Below are 19,955 nucleotides of genomic sequence, written 5' to 3'. Positions count from 1 at the left end.
CCAGTGTCGACAAGATCTCTGTAAAATGAATTATGATACAATAAAGAAAGTGGTTGATTAACAGAATGACCTTGGAGAATTTCTGCCTCTGACTTTCCGATGTGCAGTACGGAAGTGAGACGATTCATCCTTCATTCAACAAACAGGTTTTTAAAACTCGAGGGTTTTATAAAAGCAGGAAAGAGATGGGTTTAAACGTTAGTTCGTTTGCCCCCCGCCTTTACTTGTCTCACCGTGATTGCTTGAATCAACAGCACGTTGTTTACTTGTGAATAGGTCTGGATCGGTCACAAGAATGAGTAAAAGTTTCTTCCGAACATTTAGTTGCTTTCGTTTTACACGGGCAGTTTGAAAATTAGGAATGAGGGGGGAGGGAGAAATAGGATGAGAGGCCGTTACATGGTCGAGGCCATTTTACGGATGTATGCGGTACGTAAAAAGTAGAAAATATTCAGTTGTCATGAAATACAGTGTGCTAGATTCAATTAAATAAATAAAACACAAGTTGATTAATTGATTGATTTTGAGAGGCAACGAGGCTATATGAGACCTGGACCTACAAGTTAACGTGGAATACGAACCACATGAGCTTCCGCCGGGAATCGAGCCCGGTCTCCCCTCCAAAAGCACGTACGCTAACCTCTTAGCCACGAGGAAGCTCAACTAAAACGTAAGTGTTTGGTATAAGTGTTGTACGCTTGTACTTTAAAATATATTAACCGTTGCATATTTTGAAAACTAAAAGTCTCCTTTCTGTTGTTGTAAGCTAGTGTTTAGGTGTTGGCAACAAAGCTAGCGCAATCCATAAAATTGTAGGTGTTCTGTTCTCGTTACACTCCCCATGTGGATTATGAGTTTACAAGACTGTCTCGGCTGAAAAATTACTGAGATTTTAATAATTTTGTTAGTATTTCACAAGAAAATGTTTCATTAATAACTGCAGCGCATTATGATGTAGTTTAAGGAATTGGAGCGAGATAGTTTAGTGTGGTGACCTGTACCTTTTATTCTTTAGTTTGTAACCCATGATATTTATTCTGGGAATAAATTTTTTTTTATAAGTTTTTTATGTGAATAAATGACTGAATCATTAACTTAAAATAAATTGAATTTTAGTAATTGTTGTTTTCTTGTTGTACAGAACTACAGATGAGAAAGCGTCATGGTTAGATGCTTTGTGCCAAGTGATTCAGGACCTTTACACAAGAAAATCATCCTTTAAAATTAGTTCCGATAATTTGAAGCCTATAGAATCTGATATTGGAAAGCGTGCACCGAAGTTAATTAAAATGGAAGGTGTGACCAAATGTATGGATTGCACGGCATCGTTTGGCGTTATGAAGAGGAAGCATCATTGTAGAGCCTGTGGAATTGTAAGTTCAGACTTTACTTCTTTCGTATATACTTCTGTATATAAAAATAAAATTTAGAAATGTTTGACGGTTAACTCCTCCTACACCGTTCAACCTTTTTTGCATGAGTGGGTCATGGTCTATTTGTGGTTTTTGCCACATTATCGGCATCGGGGGTTGGAAGGAGTGAGGAGTGGACATTGGAAGATGGTAACATGTAAAAGTAATCGGAAAGGACCGAAATTAATGTCTAATCCATAGTTTTCGGCGCCACTGAAATTAATAGTGGCTTTCCCGATAGCATTTATGTCCAAATTCATCCCCTATTGATATAGGGTGAAGGGAAGGGGTGACATGTAAAATAATAATAATAATAATAATAATTGAAAACGTCTGGTATCAATGTCTAATCCATAGTTTTCGGGGTCTCTTAGACGAATAGTGATATATCCCGATGTCATTTAAGTCCAAATTCGTCCCTCATTGGCATGGGGGTTGGAAATGAGATGAGATGTAAAACTAATCGAAAGTGAGTGATATTAGTGTCCAATCTATAGTTTTCGGAGTCACTGCGATGGATAATGACATCTCCGATGCCGTTTAAGTCCAAGTTCATTCAGCTCCCATCGGCGTTGGAGGTGAGGACAGGAATAAGAAGGTTTGATATTACGCACTTTTTATCATTACACTATCATTGAAATGAGTATCCTAAAGGGGAAGAGGTTCAAATACTTTCGGTAAAGCTACTCTCCCCGTGCAAAGAACTGGCATTTCAGCTAGTTTCTTATAAAGTGTAATTGTGGGACGTTAGTTTCACTTTCATTTTCCATTCATTCCCATTAATAGCCATAGGGAATTTGTCATCAAATATAATGTCTTACAAAAGGCAAAATAAAAATACGTAATTTTGCAATAGCGTATTATTTAATAACTCGTATTTATTACAGTGGTAAATGTGTAACTTAATTCTATGCAAAACAACTCAGATTCATTTTTGTAATTTTATGCTGACAGGTAGTGTGCAGCAAATGCTCAAATCACAAATGTCCACTGCCATGTGAAGACAATAAAGTGTCGAGAGTTTGTCGTCAGTGCCATGAAATTCTCTCCCAGAGATCGCCAGACACGAGTCCAGATTCCGAAGATGCTGGAAAGGAAAACTTCGATCTGTCATTCAGCCGCGGAAAAGGATTGCTGGAAGTAAGTACTTGGAAATCATCATCTTTTTCAACTATAGCGTTATTGATTTTGTTACGAAATTCATGTGAACAATTCGCGTTCTCGCTTCGTAGTGAGGTCCCGGATTCAAAAGCAGCGAGAAGATAGATGACTCGGATTTTCACACCCTGCCAGTCGAGTGTGGGGTAGTTAATTTGAGTATATCAATGTAAGTGGTCATTTTTATGACAATTACTGGTTCCATAATATCAAGGTAAAATTTTATTAATATATAATTATTTAAATTCTAATCCATCCCTATATGATCATTTATATACAGTGTGAGTCAAAATAACTGTTACAAGCCAATATCTCGTGGACTATACATCAAATAAGAAAAATGATAAGAGTCGGTTTACAATACAGAGGGGACTAAAAGATGAGTCAAATACGACGTAAATAGGGAGGGGGTGTACGCAAAATTTTCAAATGAAAACATAGGTCTAGTGATACCTCGTTCGAAAGAGCTTGGAAAATTGAACAGTTTTTGTAGGAAACAATTTTTGATATGGGGCACCGTTTTCAAGATGCCTTCCCCCCCCCCCCCCCAATGGTCCTGTATCAGATAAAATTTCCAGTACTTATAAATCAGAAACGGTTAAGTAGAAAAGGATGAAACAAAAAAAGGAAAGAAAAAGTAAAAGCCATAGGCAACGTGGAATGGTGTTGTCGCGGTGTCCACAGGGACCCCATCATGGGGCCCCGGGACCAACTTGAAAATTTCAAATGGGAATATAGGTAGAATGATACCTTGTTTGATAGGATCGTGGAAAACCAATCAGCTTAGTACAAAATTTGTTTTGATTTCGGGCAAGCCGGTTTCAAAATGGCCGCCGAAACTTTTGTACTAAGCTGTTTGGTATTCCACGATCTATCAAAGAAGGTATCGCTCGCCCTATGTTGCCATTTGACAATTCTACGTTCACTCCTCCCTCTAAAATGGGGGCGGGGGGAACCTCGTGTTTCACCCATATTTTAGGCCGTCTGTATTGTACGTTGACTCTTTAACACTTTTCTTATTTGATGCATAGTTCGCGAGATATTGGCTTGTAACACTCAATTTGAACACTGCGCTTTGTATCTGAACGTGGAACCATTTTAGGCGGCCATTTTGAAACAGGCTTGCCCGAAATCAAAACAAATTTCGTACTAAGCTGTTTGGTTCTCCACGGTCTATCAAACAAGATATCACTCGACCTATATTCCCATTTGAAATTTTCAAGTTGGTCCCGGGGCCTCATGATGGGCGCCTTGGGGACACCGCGACAGCACTATTCCACGTTGCCTATGGCTTTTTCCCTTTTTTCTTTTTTTGTTTCATCGTTTTCTACTCAACCGTTTCTGATTTGTAAGTACTGGAAATTTTATCTGATACAGGACCACTTTGGGGCCATCTTGAAAACGGTGCCCCATATCAAAAATTGTTTCCTACAAAAATTGTTCAATTTTCCAAGCTCTTTCGAACGAGGTATCACTCGACCTATGTTCCCATTTGAAAATTTCACTTACACCCTCCTCTCTCCAAAATGGGGCGGGGGGAACCTCGTGTTTAACCCATTGTTTAAGCCCCTCTGTACTGTACATTTATTCTTAACATTTTTCTTATTTGATGTATAGTTCGCGAGATATTGGCTTGTAACACTTATTTTGACTCGCCCTGTATATATAATATATGGGTAATAATATTTATTTATTTGATATATGTATATTCCTATCTGTATTTTATGTATAACCTTTATTCTTTTTATTTAGCCTTTATACTTCATATATATAGAGAAAAAACTCTTTTAGCCTTTTATAGATAAATAGAAACACTGGGCAATAAAATAACTTTAGTTTCAGACCGAATGTGTGGATAAAGATAAAAAAAAAACGCAAGGGAGAGGTTGGTTAGCGTCCTTTTTGTTTAAAAGTTAATGTCTTTTCTTTATTTTCGCTTGAAAACTTTTGCCGTGTCAGGACCCCGGTGACTCAGTGGTAGAGAGTTCTCCTCTGGTGCATGGGGTCCTTGGTTCGATCCCAGATTGCGCCAAGTAAAATTTGTGGTGGACGAACACCGTGTGCGTGGATTTCCTCGGGCTTCTCCCATTTCCTCCATTTTATTCATTCCACCATTCCGTTCATTTCTCATCATCACCGTCTCCTTTAGCCTAACCGGCAGAACTGTGGGACGTAAAACTCAAAGATTTCATTTCATTTTCCAAATTTAATCTTATTCCATAGCGATTAATTTTACAAGTGCAGAAAGAATTGAAATTTTCCTCGCGACGTGATTTTAGTAAGTGTTCTCGGTTTATCAGTCAGGTGAAGATATTGACATCCGACGTTTCGAATGCAGACATTGCATTCATCTTCATAAAGACCACTTTTACCTGCACACCCCGATGTATATTGTATACCATGTGAATGTGGCAGATCATATATAGGGCAAACTGGACGTACCATTCAACAACGATTAAACGAACACATCTACGTAAGACTTCAGCAACCCGAAAAGTCAGGACTAGCAGAGCATAGCTTAGAGCTGGACCACGAATTGATTGTACAAATACCACCATAGTAGCCAAGTGCAGCAATTTGTGGGACGGAATAATAAAGCAAGCCATAGCTATCTCATGTGATACAGCCTCAATAGAGACAATGGGTTCCAACTCAGTCCTATCTAGTCGGCCCTTTCGAGGAACAAAAAACAGCCATTAAACAAAGGCATTTCTCGTAGGCACAACAACAGCCAATCAGGAGCAGCATATCTCAGCTTATCACGAGCCCCCATTCATAGCTCTGCCCCTAAATAATCACTATATATATATATATATATATATATATATATATATATAATATCCCTACGTCTGCAGTCTGGTGTCTGCATTCGAAACGTCGGATGTTAATGCCTTCACCTGGTTGATTGTCCGAGAAGACTTACTAAAATATACAATTTCTGGTACTTCGAGTTAATCTGTAACTCTTCGTAAAAGGGAGATTTTTTTTTTTTAATACAAACGTTGAAGAGGGGAAAAGTGAAGCTTATAAATTGGGAAGTTGTTCGAATTTCTAACTTAGCCTCCTACGCACAGCTGAGGTAATTGACCATTTGTAATGAACTATTACCCATTATTGCGAAAACGTTTTAAGTAAGGCCAGTGAAATTCAACTATAATTTGCTTTCTTTTGTGTTTTCCAGGTTTCTCCAGATGCAGCTTGTGTTTTAAATGGATACCTTCAACTGAAAACTCGAGGGAAATCGTGGGTTAGACGTTGGTTTGCTCTGCATCCGGACTTCGTTTTGTATTCATTTCGCTCGCATACGGATAAGCAAGCGATGACTGCTACACCTGTACCTGGATTCACAGTGGCTAAGGTAAGGAGACTTAGAGGTCAATAAATTAACCGAAGAATAAGTACGCTCAAATTATTCGCTGAAACTGCAAAACTTATATATATAATCATCTTATCAGTTTTAAGAGAAAATTTCAGTTAGTACCATTTGAATATGGAGTTGAGTTCCTTTGTATGCTTAACTGATACAAGTGAATTGCCAAGTATACTTATTTAAAAAAAAAAAAAATGTGAGCGTTCTTTGAAATCCCTACCAAATTCTCATGGCTATTAACATACTAAAATTTATTTAAGAATATGTTGATTTTGAAATATGGTAATTTTACGTTCAAAGTTTAAAAATATTCTGCGATTTAATCCACGATGTAGTTGCTAATGCACTTTTTCGAGTACTCAGTACAGGTTGATTATATGGTATTCCTTCTGTTTATTTAGGTCACTGATTTAAAAGGGGAACCGTTTAATGATAAGGAAAAGGAAAAAGTGTTCAAGATGTATCATGCGAGGAAAATGTACTATTTTCAAGCCGACTCAAAGGATGAAGCTGATAAGTAAGTTAATTTAGAAGTCTTTCTGATAATTGTCCATATGTCTTAAACGTATATCGTTTTATTATACTAGATCTGGTTCTACAGTATATTTCAATCGAAACTTTTCGTGTAGGCCTTATATCTGGAGAACTACATATAATGTAGCCAAACCTAAAGTATCACTTAACTCAGTATGATGTGCTTATTCCGCAAAAAATATGAAAACTCGATTTAGGGACCGTTCAAAAATTTCGTGTCCCCTGATTCTAAAACTAGTTATTGGCCAAGATCGCAATATTTTGATACATTTTTTTGGATCATCCCTAAAATTCTTGTTTACGTAAAGAAATATGGTGAAAAGGGTTTTGTAATTTTTAATCCTTTTTCCTTGAAAGTTAAAATAATGCCAATAAACCCAAAGGCACACACTTTCATTCCTCCAATTTCTTATATTTTGGTTGAAATAGGAAGTACGGAAATTATTTTTTTAAAATTTTTTATTTTATTTTATTTTTATTTATTTATTTATTTATTTATTTATTTATTTTTAGTTTTCGTACTCCGTATTCCGACCAAAATACTTTTCCTTACTTAGCTCTTGGAAATACTGACAATTGTAAGCGAAAATTCGATGTTTAGTATAAATTTTCTAACGATCTATAGCAATTTGAAGGAGCAAAAATTAGTACGTTCGAGTTTATTGATAAAAATTTTCTTCATGCAATTCACATTACAATCAAAATAGTGTATTTTCTAAGCTTAAGATATTTGTTTTTCAGATGGGTCCAGGGCTTACAAATGGCGGCGAAGGCAGAACTGCCGCAAGAAGTCACAGGATACGTGACTGCGTGTTAGATACGAGTGCCATGATGGAAAGTACAATTCTTACATATCATTGACGAATGTAAAATAGGAGGGAAGGATATTAAATATTTGAGGTGAAAACATGTAATTCCATTTAAGCGGTTGAACAGCTTCTTCTTGTACATATTGGAACTATTTAATAATGCGTATTGTTTGTATGTTGCTTATTTTGCTATAAATATTGAAAGTTGAAACCAAGTATTTTCCATCACATAGTGTGGAACTCCGGCTATGGTTTTGCAATTACATCATATAAGAGTGAAGTGCAGTTAATTTGCATTTACTGCTAATGTAGGGTTCCAAAATAGAGAGAAATTTCTGTTAATGTAGCTAAGTTGTGTCTTGTTTGAAGGTATTTTTTTTATCGATTTTATTGATTGTTGTTTTTCTTGCTCACTGTTACGTATTTTACTCATTGTTTCAGAAACAAACGTATTTATTCTAATGCTAGCTAGACTTTAGTTTCGTAGACCAATTTCAGCAAGGTAAAAAGAAAAAAAAAATCATCACAATAAAAGTATAGATTGCGAGCGAGGTTAATAATCCCAATAATAAACAGAAAGAAAATCTATCTTACTTACTTAACTATTGGTTAGGTTCTCCAGGCACCATCTGATTTCTACTTATTCAGATCAATATCGTCATCTTTGAGAGACCAGCGATTCACGCAAGTTGAAGATATACGAAAATGGCTTGATAACTATTTTGCTTCGAAACCACCAAGTTACTATCGCGACGGCATTCATAAGTTACTAGTAATGGCGAATATTTCGATTATTAATCTTTGTAATATTTGACCCCAAAGAGCCGAGTTTCTACTTGCACACCCAATAAAAGAAATTTTCGAACATCACGATCCTTATTATCAACTTAAATAAGTCTTAAAATGTTAAACAGTAAAATTATGTGGAAAGGTGAAAGGTAATTTCAAGCAGCTGTACGACTTCGTCACAGAACACTATGGCAAATGAACCATCGTTGATCACTGCTCATTGTTGTTGTTCTTTCTTTCCAAATGGCGGCAAATCGCTACATGTAAGGTTAATTTCACATTTGTCCAGATTAAGTCATCGTCTTTCTTTCCCTGTTTTCCCACTTGTGTGAAGCCGACGTTTCTGAGACTTCCCCAAAAATTCAGGAATTCTTTCCCTGTTATACCATTTTGCCTAAAGTCATTCTTAACCACATTTATCATTTCCTTCTTGATCTCTCTCTCTCTCTCTCTCTCTCTCTCTCTCTCTCTCTCTCTCTCTCTCTCTCTCTCTCTCTCTCTCTCTCTCTCTCTCTCTCTCTCTCTCTCTCTCTCTCTCTCTCTCTCTCTCTCTCTCTCTCTCTCTCTCTCTCTCTCTCTCTCTCTCTCTCTCTCTCTCTCTCTCTCTCTCTCTCTCTCTCTCTCTCTCTCTCTCTCTCTCTCTCTCTCTCTCTCTTCTTTCTTTTCCCATCCCTTCTTCGTTGCCATTACTCTTCTCGCCACGCAGTAGTTTGTTCTTATTAGATGGCCATATAACTGCAGTTATTTTCTCTTGGATCTTCTTACGTATCGCAATACCTTGGTTATTCCCCTTACACTCTCATTTTGCACTCTCTCTTGTTCTTGTCTCACATACCCAGCGCAACATATTCTCATTTAGATAACAATCTTTTTTTCCTGTACTTTCTTTATTAGCCATATTTAGAGCGGGGAGATGGAACTAAAGTTTTTCCTACAATTTACTTCCAAACTAACGTTAATATTTAACTCACTAGAAGTTGTATATAAGTATGTTTGGAGTTGATCAGAACTCGAAACCGGAGACCAGCGAAATATGGCCTGGCTTCTCAGACCTCTCGGGCTCTCAGCCACCGACAACAACAGTTGATCAGTAAATACAGATTTTGTTATTCAGAGTAATCAGATACACAGCAACATCGCTTTTACATTTGTATCTGGTCTAATAGTAATAATAATGCATACAAACCTTTTGCTTTCATTTTTATATCAAGACAACAACTCTAACTGTTCATCTCCTGGGATCAGTGGTTGGATTTACCATATTCTCGTATTGACGTGGATCACCAGAGGAAGCTTCAATATACATACTTTCTTTTTGCCGACTGGGGTGAACAGCTAATGCTCTATATAGCGAAAGTGGACCTGCCGCTAAGCAACATCAACTGTTGCATTGTTTGTAATACCTTTCACTCCACCTGGGTGCACACAGACTTCAACGTTTGGCTTTATTCCAATTATCGTTTAACGAAAGTCAGTAATTATTGAAGAACTGCAATAAATCGACCTCAGTCCTGCCCGATCTGAAGAGAAAGCATTGTTGGCCCGGCCCAAAGATTTATCGGACCTGACCCACCTACGCCAGGCCCGTTCAGGTCACTACACTATACAGCAATTTACAGCTGTGTCCTAGCTCCCTTGGCGGCACGGTGGCTCAGTAGTAGAGCGCTTACCTCTGGTGCGTGGGGTCCCTAGTTCGATCTCCGGCCAATTAAGCTTGTGGTGGACAACATCGTTTCTGTGGGTCTTCTCGGGGTGCTCCCTTTTTCCTCCACATTATCATTCCACCAATTCTTCCATCATCATTCACTTGCCTTAACCATTCGTCTCTCTCTCTGCCTAAAGGGCATAATCATGGGACGTTAAACTGAAAGTTTTCATTTTACTTCCTAACGCTCTTGCTTTTTTACGTTTCGATCTTGTTTCTTGCACATACAGGGTGTCCAGCTTTCTTCTTTCCATCACACCTGTAAGTGCTACTCTCGACGTTGTGTTCCCACTCTTATGGGTTGCTTTACACTGTCCTTTGCACGTGGCATCTGCCAGTTGGTCGACATTTCCGTGTCCCACTCTTTCCAGAAGCAATTTAAGAGATTCTTCTTTATTGTGGTATGTGCTGAAGTGAATCACTTCCAAGTCTTTTCTGTACCCAAAATTCTTATGCGCATATTGTTCATAACGTCGCTGTCTGTCTCCAAAACCGCCAGATGAGAATTTAGCAGATTTTGCAAAACATTCACAGAATTCTTGGTATTCATGTAACACATCGGATGTTGAAGTTCGAATCTTAAAGCTGAAGTTGTGGGACTTGTGAGGAACTCACCAAGCTATCCTCGTCTTCTTCCAGATCCATAACTTTCAACGTGATTTTAGATACTAATACGTTACTTCTACATGCTCAAGGCCCACGACATTCATTCCGAAGATTTCAAAAAGCTTTACACACCACAATTGAAACTCTCAAAGAATCATATTCTTCATGACCCATCATACTTTTATTACTTTCAGGCAGCTCAAGAATTCTGAATCAGGTGTCCTCATTTCCAAATTGTAGTTCTGTAGAACTAGGTAGATCTTTTCATCTAAGCTTGAATGATTGTAAATAAATTTTAATTAGTATATAAATCACGGGAAACAGATTAAAGAGGGAACAAGACACATTGAAAATAGCACAAAATAATCGAAAAGTATTTAGAATACGTAAAATCTTAATAAAGACAAAAGTATGTTTTGCACATGTTGTGATGGAAAATATATATAATTGTATGATCTGAATCATGTCAAGTTTATTTTACATCTCAGGTTTTTATTTTTCCCTAATTTTTATGAACAATATTTACGCACATCATGCAGTGATGTGGAACAACTTGAAAATACTGAATAAACCGTACTCAAGTATTCATTTATACACAATTTTTTATATTGAAGTATTAATACGTATTTAAGATTCTATACTACTTGGTACCTTTATATGGATATATACATAATTTAAAGCCGAAACTATTATTCTGCTGCTGCTGCTATATATTACAGAATAGCAAAATGACAACAAGTCACTTTTTTTTATGAGAATTTAACATCAGTACTTTCTTTCGTGTGAGTAATAGGAAGGAAATAGCAGACATGGTTACTGTAGTACGGTCATTATTATGAAATAGTAACTCATTCATACAGGAGTGTCAACCCCTGGGAACCTTCACGTTCTAACTACGTTGATGGGTAGAAGTTAGAGAGTTCGAAACGAACCTGCATCATAGTTAGTACAGGTATTACGCTCGAACTATTTTCTTCCGAACACAATAACTAGAAGGGCCGCGGTGGCTCAGTGGAACAGCGTTCACCTCTGGTGCTTGGGGTCCCGGGTTCGATCCCAGCTCGCGCCAAGTGAACTTTGTGGTGGACAAATACCGTGCGGGTGGGTTTCCTCGAGGTTCTCCCGTTTCCTCCTACTTTCTTCATTCCACTATTTCACTCATTTCTCATCATCATCGTCTCCTTTAACCTAGCCGGCATAACCATTTTTTATACAATAATCAGAGTCAATAAGACTAAAGAAACAGATATTATATTGATAGCATTGATATTAAAGCAGGTACACAGAAAACAGTTAATATAAAGAAATACGAGAATAATAATGAAATGGGCTCCGATGATTGGTTAAATAAATAAATGTGCTTTATGATACTTGTTTACTCCTGCTGTTTCTGCTAAATATATTCTTCCTACATTGCTTCTTCTTTTGTGGGTTTTACATAGTCACTTGGCATATACTTGAGATCTCATTTTTTCTTGGTAGAAAAAGTGTTGGTAAATGCCTTTAACCCGTATTGTAAATCTTACATAAACATGCAAAAAGTTATTAGTTCAGTTATCACCAGAACCAGCGCGTTTACTTACTAACATATAAAAGTGCAAATTAAGCTTGTAGAATAGGAGGCGCAGTTGTTAGATACAAATAATAGTAGTGAGGGGATTGTAGCTAAAATGAGTAAGTATAATAAAGGGTCAAAGAAAAGGGCAAACCAAGAAGCATATAAGATGATGAGAAATGTGCGAACTGAAGAAAGCACAAGAAAAACCGATGTCCATCATATGGTTTTAAATCTTTCGTTTGCTATCGGTATAATTACTTTGCCAATGGGAGTCCGAAACGGAGAAAGAAGTCCAAGCAGCCGAAACTATTGACATCCGAGAGCGAGCCAACTCAAGGTCAGGCCAAGTCATTGGAAAGACACAAGTAATTCATCAAAGACGATATAAGAATTTGAAGGTAACGTGAAGAAGAATTATCCTCTTCAGGCTCTGTGTGTCGTATACGACTCAAAAATATAACATATTTCAGTAAGCTGAAATGTTTGACTGAAGTGTATGCTTGCAGGGCTAATGTGTCACATACGATACACGCAATTCTCGGGGTCTCAATTTTCAAAATTTCAACTTTAGTGAATTTTTAGTACTAAATGATAATAATTAACTACATACAGAAGATTCGCCATAAAAACATAAAAGCTTCTGGGAGTGGACGTGAAAAGGTTATATGAAGAATATAAGTAGTTTCGAAGGCGAGAATAATGACATGGGCGGAAGATGGAAAAATCCAGTGAAAGTTCAAAAGGTAAGTGGAGTGAGTATCTGGAAACCAAAGAAGCAAGGAAGGAGAAAACTAGAACAAAAGGAAACGAGTGCAGAGTACAATGAAGGAAAGGAAGATCGAAGGAAAGTTGAGACAGAATAGTAAGACATTAGGCGTATAGAAGTAGAGGAAGATAGGTAAAGAATTTTGAGGCTTGATACAGTTAAGACTCCGCACAAGAAGAAGGCGGAGAAAACCCTTGAATTGAAAGTGGGAAGTTAAGATGATGGATTTCGAAGTCGATTCAAGACAGGGATAACGGAAAATTTTGGAAAGTTGAAACTTGTACCAACCAAGCACCGACTATTTTATGCGGAGTGATTCGAGTTGAAGGTAATTAAAGAAAATAATGTAACTGTAGAACTAAGTGGAAAGAAATCCTTTTTTACCTATATTTTTGGTGCGTCATAAATTAATGACCTTGGTATTGGGGCGCAACTGGTTGGATCAGCTTCAGCCGGATTGGAATACGTTATTTGGAACAACGGAACGAATGAGCATTTCAAAATGGAATAAAGGAGTGGAAGAAGGGAGAAGGTAAAATTGTGAGGGAAAGATGGAAGAAGAAAAAAATAAATAAATTAAATAAATAAAAAACCGATGGCGAGAATATTGTTGGAAAGTAAACTAAGGAATGTGTGATAAAAGAATAAAGTTCGTGACACATTAGGAATTATTTTAAAAGAAGAAATATAACTTGGGTTTCTACGTGTATTTGTTTATATAACTTCAGAAGTTTATCGAGATTGGATGCTCATCTGTAGAAAGTATAAGTTTACAAGATTACTGTTTGTGTAAGTGTTGCAATATGAAGTAAAGGTATTTTCAACAGTCTGCATTGCAGGATGACACAATACGAGAAAGAGAATTCGTTCCTTAAACCGAAGAAAATTAGGTTTTTGCTGCCTCTTTGATGGTAGCTGTTCTGCTCCCAATTGACAACCATGCAAATTGTCCGACCTTTGATTTGCCGTTCGCACTTGTTTAGCGGGTTAGTTAGAATGTAAGAAGGAACCATGACGTCACAGATTGAGTTGGAAGTTAGTGTAATCAAGGCTCCACATTTATTATTATTAATTTATTTATTTATGGAAACAACTTTTTAGGGTGCACAGCAAAAGTGAGTGTACCCTTTTTCTTTTTCCTTTCTGTGGATCACTGTACAACCAATCAATTTTAGGTGAATTGTGCAGTTCTTTAAAATTCACCGTATTTCACAAGGAAATATTTTGTAATTATTAACCCAGCTGTCACGAATAAACAGAAGATGATGATGATGGATTATCATTACTTTATATATTGAAATGTTTTTCGGTAGAGTCAATAAATAGTCCAGGATAAGCCCCCTCACCAATTTATTATAAAAGTAAGTTTCTATAAACAATTTACAAAGTTCTTTATAATGTTAATAAAAGCGTTCCAAACTTTAGTTATATCCTTAGCACCAGCAGTGGCTTCGGATATTTAAGGTATAGTTAGGTTTGTAAGGGAACCCCTTTGCTCAGAGCAGCGTCCGAGGTTGGTTTGTTAAAGGAGTTTCCTTTGTCCGTAGCGACCTCGGAAGACGGTTTATAAGAAACTTCCTTTGTCCATGTCGACCTCAGGAGGCAGGTTGTAGTTAGGATATCTCAGGGTGGCCTCCAGAGATAAGGTAAGGTAGGAACTCCCTTGTCCAATGCGACCTCAGGAGCAGGTGCTGTTGCTAAGTTGATCAGTTGTGAACTGATATCTTGGTCCTCTAGCTGTGCTCTTTTATGGGTGTCTTCTGGGAGATTCGTGCATCTTCGGTTTCCACCGTATTGGGTTCTCGTCTTTTGTTTCCTCCTACTATCGTCTGCTTGTAGCTTTGTTGATAAACAATAGCACGTGCTTACAGTTGTGGCGTGTGTTCGTAGAAGAAGCACATACTAGAATGTGGTGATCCGTACAATATTGATATAATCGAATTGTAATCTATAAAAGAGTAAATCCACTGCCCCAGTCAGTGATTTACTAATCAACAGATCTTCGGTCCCTAAGAGTGAATAAGGGGGATTGAATGATTTTCTGCCGTTCGCAAGTTCTCTGAAACTATAAGACGTGAAACCTTGAAATTTCGTGTAAATGTTTTTCGTGCACCCTCTGCTTTAAATAACACGAAGTTTCAGGAATTACGTGTCTTTAGAGGGATAAATGGGCTTAGTTTTGGTTATTCATTTGCATTCAATATCGAAGACGAAGAGAAGTGGGATGCAGAGAAAGGAGGAGATGTAAAATATTATTCGTGGGAACACGCTAGTAATAGGTAATCTATGAGGATTAAAGTACTGGTGTTAAATTCTTAGTAGATTAAATACTTGGCTAAAAATGTATCTAAAAAATGACAAACAGTTTTATATATATACTGTGTGGTGGTTAACATATACATACCTGATGTTTTAGAACTACTTATAAAAATGTTAACATGAAAAGTTTATAGGGGCCAACAATCTTCCCCTCTTTTATGTGCTTTTGTATGTCAACTTCTACAGTATTAACAAATTTTGCTATTTGGTGCTGTTGTATAACGTAATTTGGCTATCAATAAGCACATTTTTGTAGAATAATGTTTGTACATTTGTTTTATAGTTGCATTTACTGTTATTTGTACAGAGACTTATTATATACGGATATTACAATCAATGTGCTTGTTTCTCTGAAATACGACCACTTCTAGCAAGTGAGGAAACGTATTAGATAATAAGTGTGCCATGAAAAGGGAATTGACATCTTTGATTGTTCATTGTTGATATTATCAAGATAGGTGATTATTTCCTTCAGAGGGTTAAATGCTTGTTAGAGAATATACTGTTTCTGTTGGAGTATTGGTAGGGAAGTTGCAAATGCAGATGGTCATTTCATGAGAGTTTTAGTCTTTGTCTGAGACGCATATATTTCAATCACCCTCGACCCTGTGCATAGGAGTTAAATACACGGTTCTGATTGGTTGGAATTATCAGTTTCTCGCCATGTAGCATACATATAGCACAAATCAAACGCCAGATGCTGTCAGTCCACGTAGCCAAGCATGCTAGCAAGTCGGCTAGTAATGGAAATCACTTTTGGCATGGGTTCAAACCCGACCCAAGGAAAGTTTTTTTTTTTTTTAATTTCATAACTCCTTTATCATTAAAATAAGATGAAAATATTACTCATTTGTCCTTGTACGAAATATATAATGCATAAAATGTGCTTTTTCCCCCATTTACCTAGAGATTTTTGATAGCCCTTATAAACAATGACGTTATAAACCAACAGGAGAGTAAGAAGTGGGGCCCTCGCGAATCGAGGGGCTGTAGTGGGGAGTTAGAAAGGGGACAGGTGCTGGAGGCACCAGGAGGGGGAAAGGCAAGTATATGCTTCCTTGGGATGTAGTTAAATTTACATTGACGTTGCACCATTCGGTTGTGGCGTAATATCACGTGTTAATTAGTTCACTTTTCACACACAACTTTATTGACGAAAGTTGATTTACTTACGTTAGGAAACATACTTGAGCGAGCGTCAGCAAGCAAAGGGGGTTAGAAGCCCTGCAGGTCTCGTTTTATTCCACCTTTGCCTCCATAATAATACCACGTGACATTACGTCACACTCGGGTGGTGCAACTTCGATAAATATGTGTACTACGGGAGCGGGCCAACAGATAACTCAACCAATCGGAAACTCGTATTTAGTTTCTATGGCTATTGTCAAGCGCGAAAAAATATGCGTCTGTGACACCTGTAGTGATAAATATTCATTTTATCGGTCCTTTATATGTATGTATGGAGAGTGAAATATATCCTTTCGAGCTACAACTAAATTTAGTACAATAAATTCGGTGCAACAAAATTTAAATATGTTCCGTACATACTTTATTATTTAATTCTATGCAATTGCATAAAGTATATTTATATTGAGTTTTAATGGTAATATTAATAAATAATGAACATTCTAAACTTATCCTGAAATTTTGGGCATTAAATTCTTGTCTGCTGTGATAATGAAATAAATATAACAATTACAATATGTTATATTACTTTCAAAATGAAGCTTTTTAGGTAGACTCGTTTAAAGTTTATATTATGGTTTGTGATTTCTCACACTCACCGTATATATTAAAAGATTGTGAAAAAGAGTACTATGCAATTGCTGCGTAGTGTTACTATTTTTTGGCAATATTTTAAAATAAAAAAGAAGAAAGTTGAAATATGTATATGAGAACCATAATTAGATTGAAATTAAATAAGTTTGTTTGGTGGTTGTTAAATTTAAGGGAAAAAAACTGTTTTGACTACTTTTACTGGAGAAAATACGAGGAGTAGTCAAAAAGTTCCACTAATTTGGTTAGAGCTCTTTATTATCTCAGTGTAAGTACACATTTACTTAATCGCCTTAGGCACTTTCTGAACACACACACACACACTTGTTCCATCGCTGTTGCAATTTGGGGAAACCCCGACGAAAGGCTTCTTTTGGTATCTTCCGAAGTTCATCCGTCACATTAGTTTTGATTTCTTCTTCGTTGGCGAAACGGAAAGGGCCCATTTCTTATCTTTGGGAAGATCCAAACATCCGATGGTGTTAAACTGTCTTTAAGGCTATCAAAACCTAGAAAGTAAATCTTCCCCAATTCGCACATGAACTTGATGTTTGCGCGTTGCTCAATCTGTGAAATTGCATCAACAGATCACCACACACCCCTCTGTTCAGCTACATTTCTCGTACAATCCCTGTTACGACGTGTTAAAACTTGTCAAATTCATAATTAGACAACCTAAAGACTGTATCGCACAACACTCATTGTGGTTGCATCGCAAACGCCAAAACCAGAACAACATTCTTGGAACTTTTTGACTGCCCTTCGTATGGAAATATTTGTACTCCACGCACCTCATTTTTCCAGTCTTGTTCGCCTAAACAAATAAATAAATTTTGATGTGTTTTGTAAGGTTTTCAAGTAAGGAAGTATGCCACACTTCCTTTTTTTCCTGTTGTGTTATTAATTAGGGAAGGTATAGTATACAAATTCAGATGGAAGTAGTAGTCTGCCATGTTGATACAGTAAAAGATAAACGATTGATTGCGAGTGTCCAGTTGGAAGAAGGAATGTCCCTTGTATACATTTTGGATTGGTAGAATGAGATCTTCCGAACATGCCAAATCGTTACCAATCGAAGTTATACTAGCCTACATAGGATATTGTTAAATTACCAGCAAACTCATGTCAATATAAAAGAAATAATCATTGTGTAGGTATATATATTGAAGCTTAATAGAATGGACTAGAGATCTTGTTATCTGTAATACTTCATACTGATAGAGAAATCATGATATCGTCTATGTAGTTGCTAGGTCGCAACAATACTCACTTGAAAGTCTCCTTCGCAGATTCTCACCATTGGTATATTGGCACTCTCTTTATATTTTGTTTCTGTTCAGTAGGACAGTAATTGACATTTATAGCATTTGTATTAGATTATTCGGAGTTTCAATTATACACAAAGCATAGTTCTATCTTGTGAGTATAAAAGAGTTGAAATTCTATGTCGAATTCAGAAAATGGTATGCAGTAGCTGTGCTAAAGAGATTTCTTTTGTATTCTCATATACATTGAATGTCAGAAAATACAAAAGTCACCTTCTTTATACTTTGAATCAGGTTTCTGATGAAAGAGATTTGTATGTAGGTTATTTTCTGAGTCTTTCCTTTTCCTCTTGTTACTTAGAAACAAAAGAAAAATAGACACTGGTTTAATGTTTTGATGTTAGGCCAAAAACTCTGAACGAAAGATGGACAACTTGCTTGTCCAATTTTGATCGATGTTTAATAATATTGGTGTTGGCAATGGAAAGCATGTTTTCTTTTCTCTTTTTCTTGGTAAAGAGGCAGTAGTGTGTGTTCATAAGCAAAGCTTACGGTTTGTTTTGTTTGTTGGATGAAGCTTGGCATTGTGATATTTTCTAGCGAAGATCATCATACCGTCCAGTTTGTAGCATATGATTGCGTTGGACGGAATACATGGTAGAAGCTAAAGCAAAACAAGACAGCCATAACAGTTGCTAGATTTGTGCTGAGTTTCAATTAAGAAGAATGCCCTGTATTCATGCTTTTTATGTTTCACTTTTCAGCTTGATGATAGAAGTCTTCACGTGTGCCTCCTTCCCCTTTTCACATAGCTCAAAATATTGCAAAAATCAAACCAACAAATTGCGTTTATAGTACTCAGATAATGGAATCAAATTAGTGTTCTGGCATATTGCTTAGAGGCGAGAAATCTCTCTCTAAATGAGTGACGGAGCTATTGCAATCCTTTCATAATGGATATAATGGATACTGCCTTATTTCTATACATTTGACGTTTATAGTCGCTGGCAAGATTTCAGACAGGATGAATACGTTCTTTCTTTTTCTCCACATACACAGAGAGCATAACTCTTTGTATATTAAAGAAAACTGTACTCAGAGTTGATCCACTGTTTCTGAAGTTATTTAACAAAAGAACATGGGGGTTGGGGTGAATTTTGCGGCTAACTACATTCTTCTAATGATTTGATATCCCTCTCTCAGCTCAGTACACTCGTACAATCAGTTTTTAAACCTGCTGGCGCTACAGACAACAAAGCGGTCGAATGGATTAATTTCCATTGCTTTCTTTTCTTTTCTTTTCTTTTTTTTTTTTCTACATCAAAGTTAAACACGTTTTCTCAAGTACTTCCCCAATTGCCTCACTATACTGGATCAACGCTGAACATTCTGTGTCCCTATCGAGAATCAAGTCCGCAACCACACGCGTTAACCATTCGGATATACAAGAACACACAATTTGTTTTCACTAGTTAAAAATTGCTATGATAGCAAACATTTTGACTTGAAAATTGTAAGTTTCAGTTCTAAATGTTGGTTAGATTTTAAAAAAAAAAAGTTTGTGAGAACAGTTTAGAATACCGTAAATTGTTGACTGATCTGTAGTAATGTAAATATTCTTTAAAAGAAAGTTTTTTTTTTTTTTTTTAATCGATATCAGTGTTATGAAAAATGTGAAAAAGTGGATGTAAAACTAGTGAAAGCCCATATTTGTTTGAAACGAATTGGGTGTGGTTGTATCTTTACTTCATTACATGAATTTTTGTATGGTTTTATTCGAGTTAGTTTTTCCAAAGGCTATGCTACTTCTGTGTTAAAGTATGTAAAGAAGCAAAAGACCAGTCATCGGCTTTTAAGTTTTCCGTACTGTCTGCTGTGGATGAGCTTT

General features: G+C 36.7%; 1 protein-coding gene across 3 annotated transcripts in view; it reads left to right on the top strand.

Annotated features, from left to right (window-relative positions):
* The window catches only part of LOC145687868 (FYVE, RhoGEF and PH domain-containing protein 2-like), a 56,595-nt gene extending 48,696 nt beyond the window's left edge, over positions 1 to 7,899 (top strand). For all 3 annotated transcript variants that reach the window (XM_081761372.1, XM_081761373.1, XM_081761374.1), the window contains exons 9-13: positions 1,142 to 1,373; positions 2,367 to 2,552; positions 5,752 to 5,928; positions 6,342 to 6,457; positions 7,216 to 7,899. In XM_081761372.1, coding sequence (XP_081617498.1) covers positions 1,142 to 1,373; positions 2,367 to 2,552; positions 5,752 to 5,928; positions 6,342 to 6,457; positions 7,216 to 7,291 — 787 coding nt within the window. In that variant the 3' untranslated portion in view covers positions 7,292 to 7,899. The remainder of the gene's footprint in view (positions 1 to 1,141; positions 1,374 to 2,366; positions 2,553 to 5,751; positions 5,929 to 6,341; positions 6,458 to 7,215) is intronic.
* Positions 7,900 to 19,955: the final 12,056 nt, after the last annotated feature.

Source organism: Thermobia domestica, chromosome 6 (assembly GCF_964235325.1).
Source record: "Thermobia domestica chromosome 6, izTheDome1.hap1.1, whole genome shotgun sequence".
NCBI classification, from domain to species: domain Eukaryota; kingdom Metazoa; phylum Arthropoda; class Insecta; order Zygentoma; family Lepismatidae; genus Thermobia; species Thermobia domestica.
The sequence above is the reverse complement of the archived record's forward strand: the minus strand, read 5'-3'. Positions and strand labels throughout refer to the sequence as shown.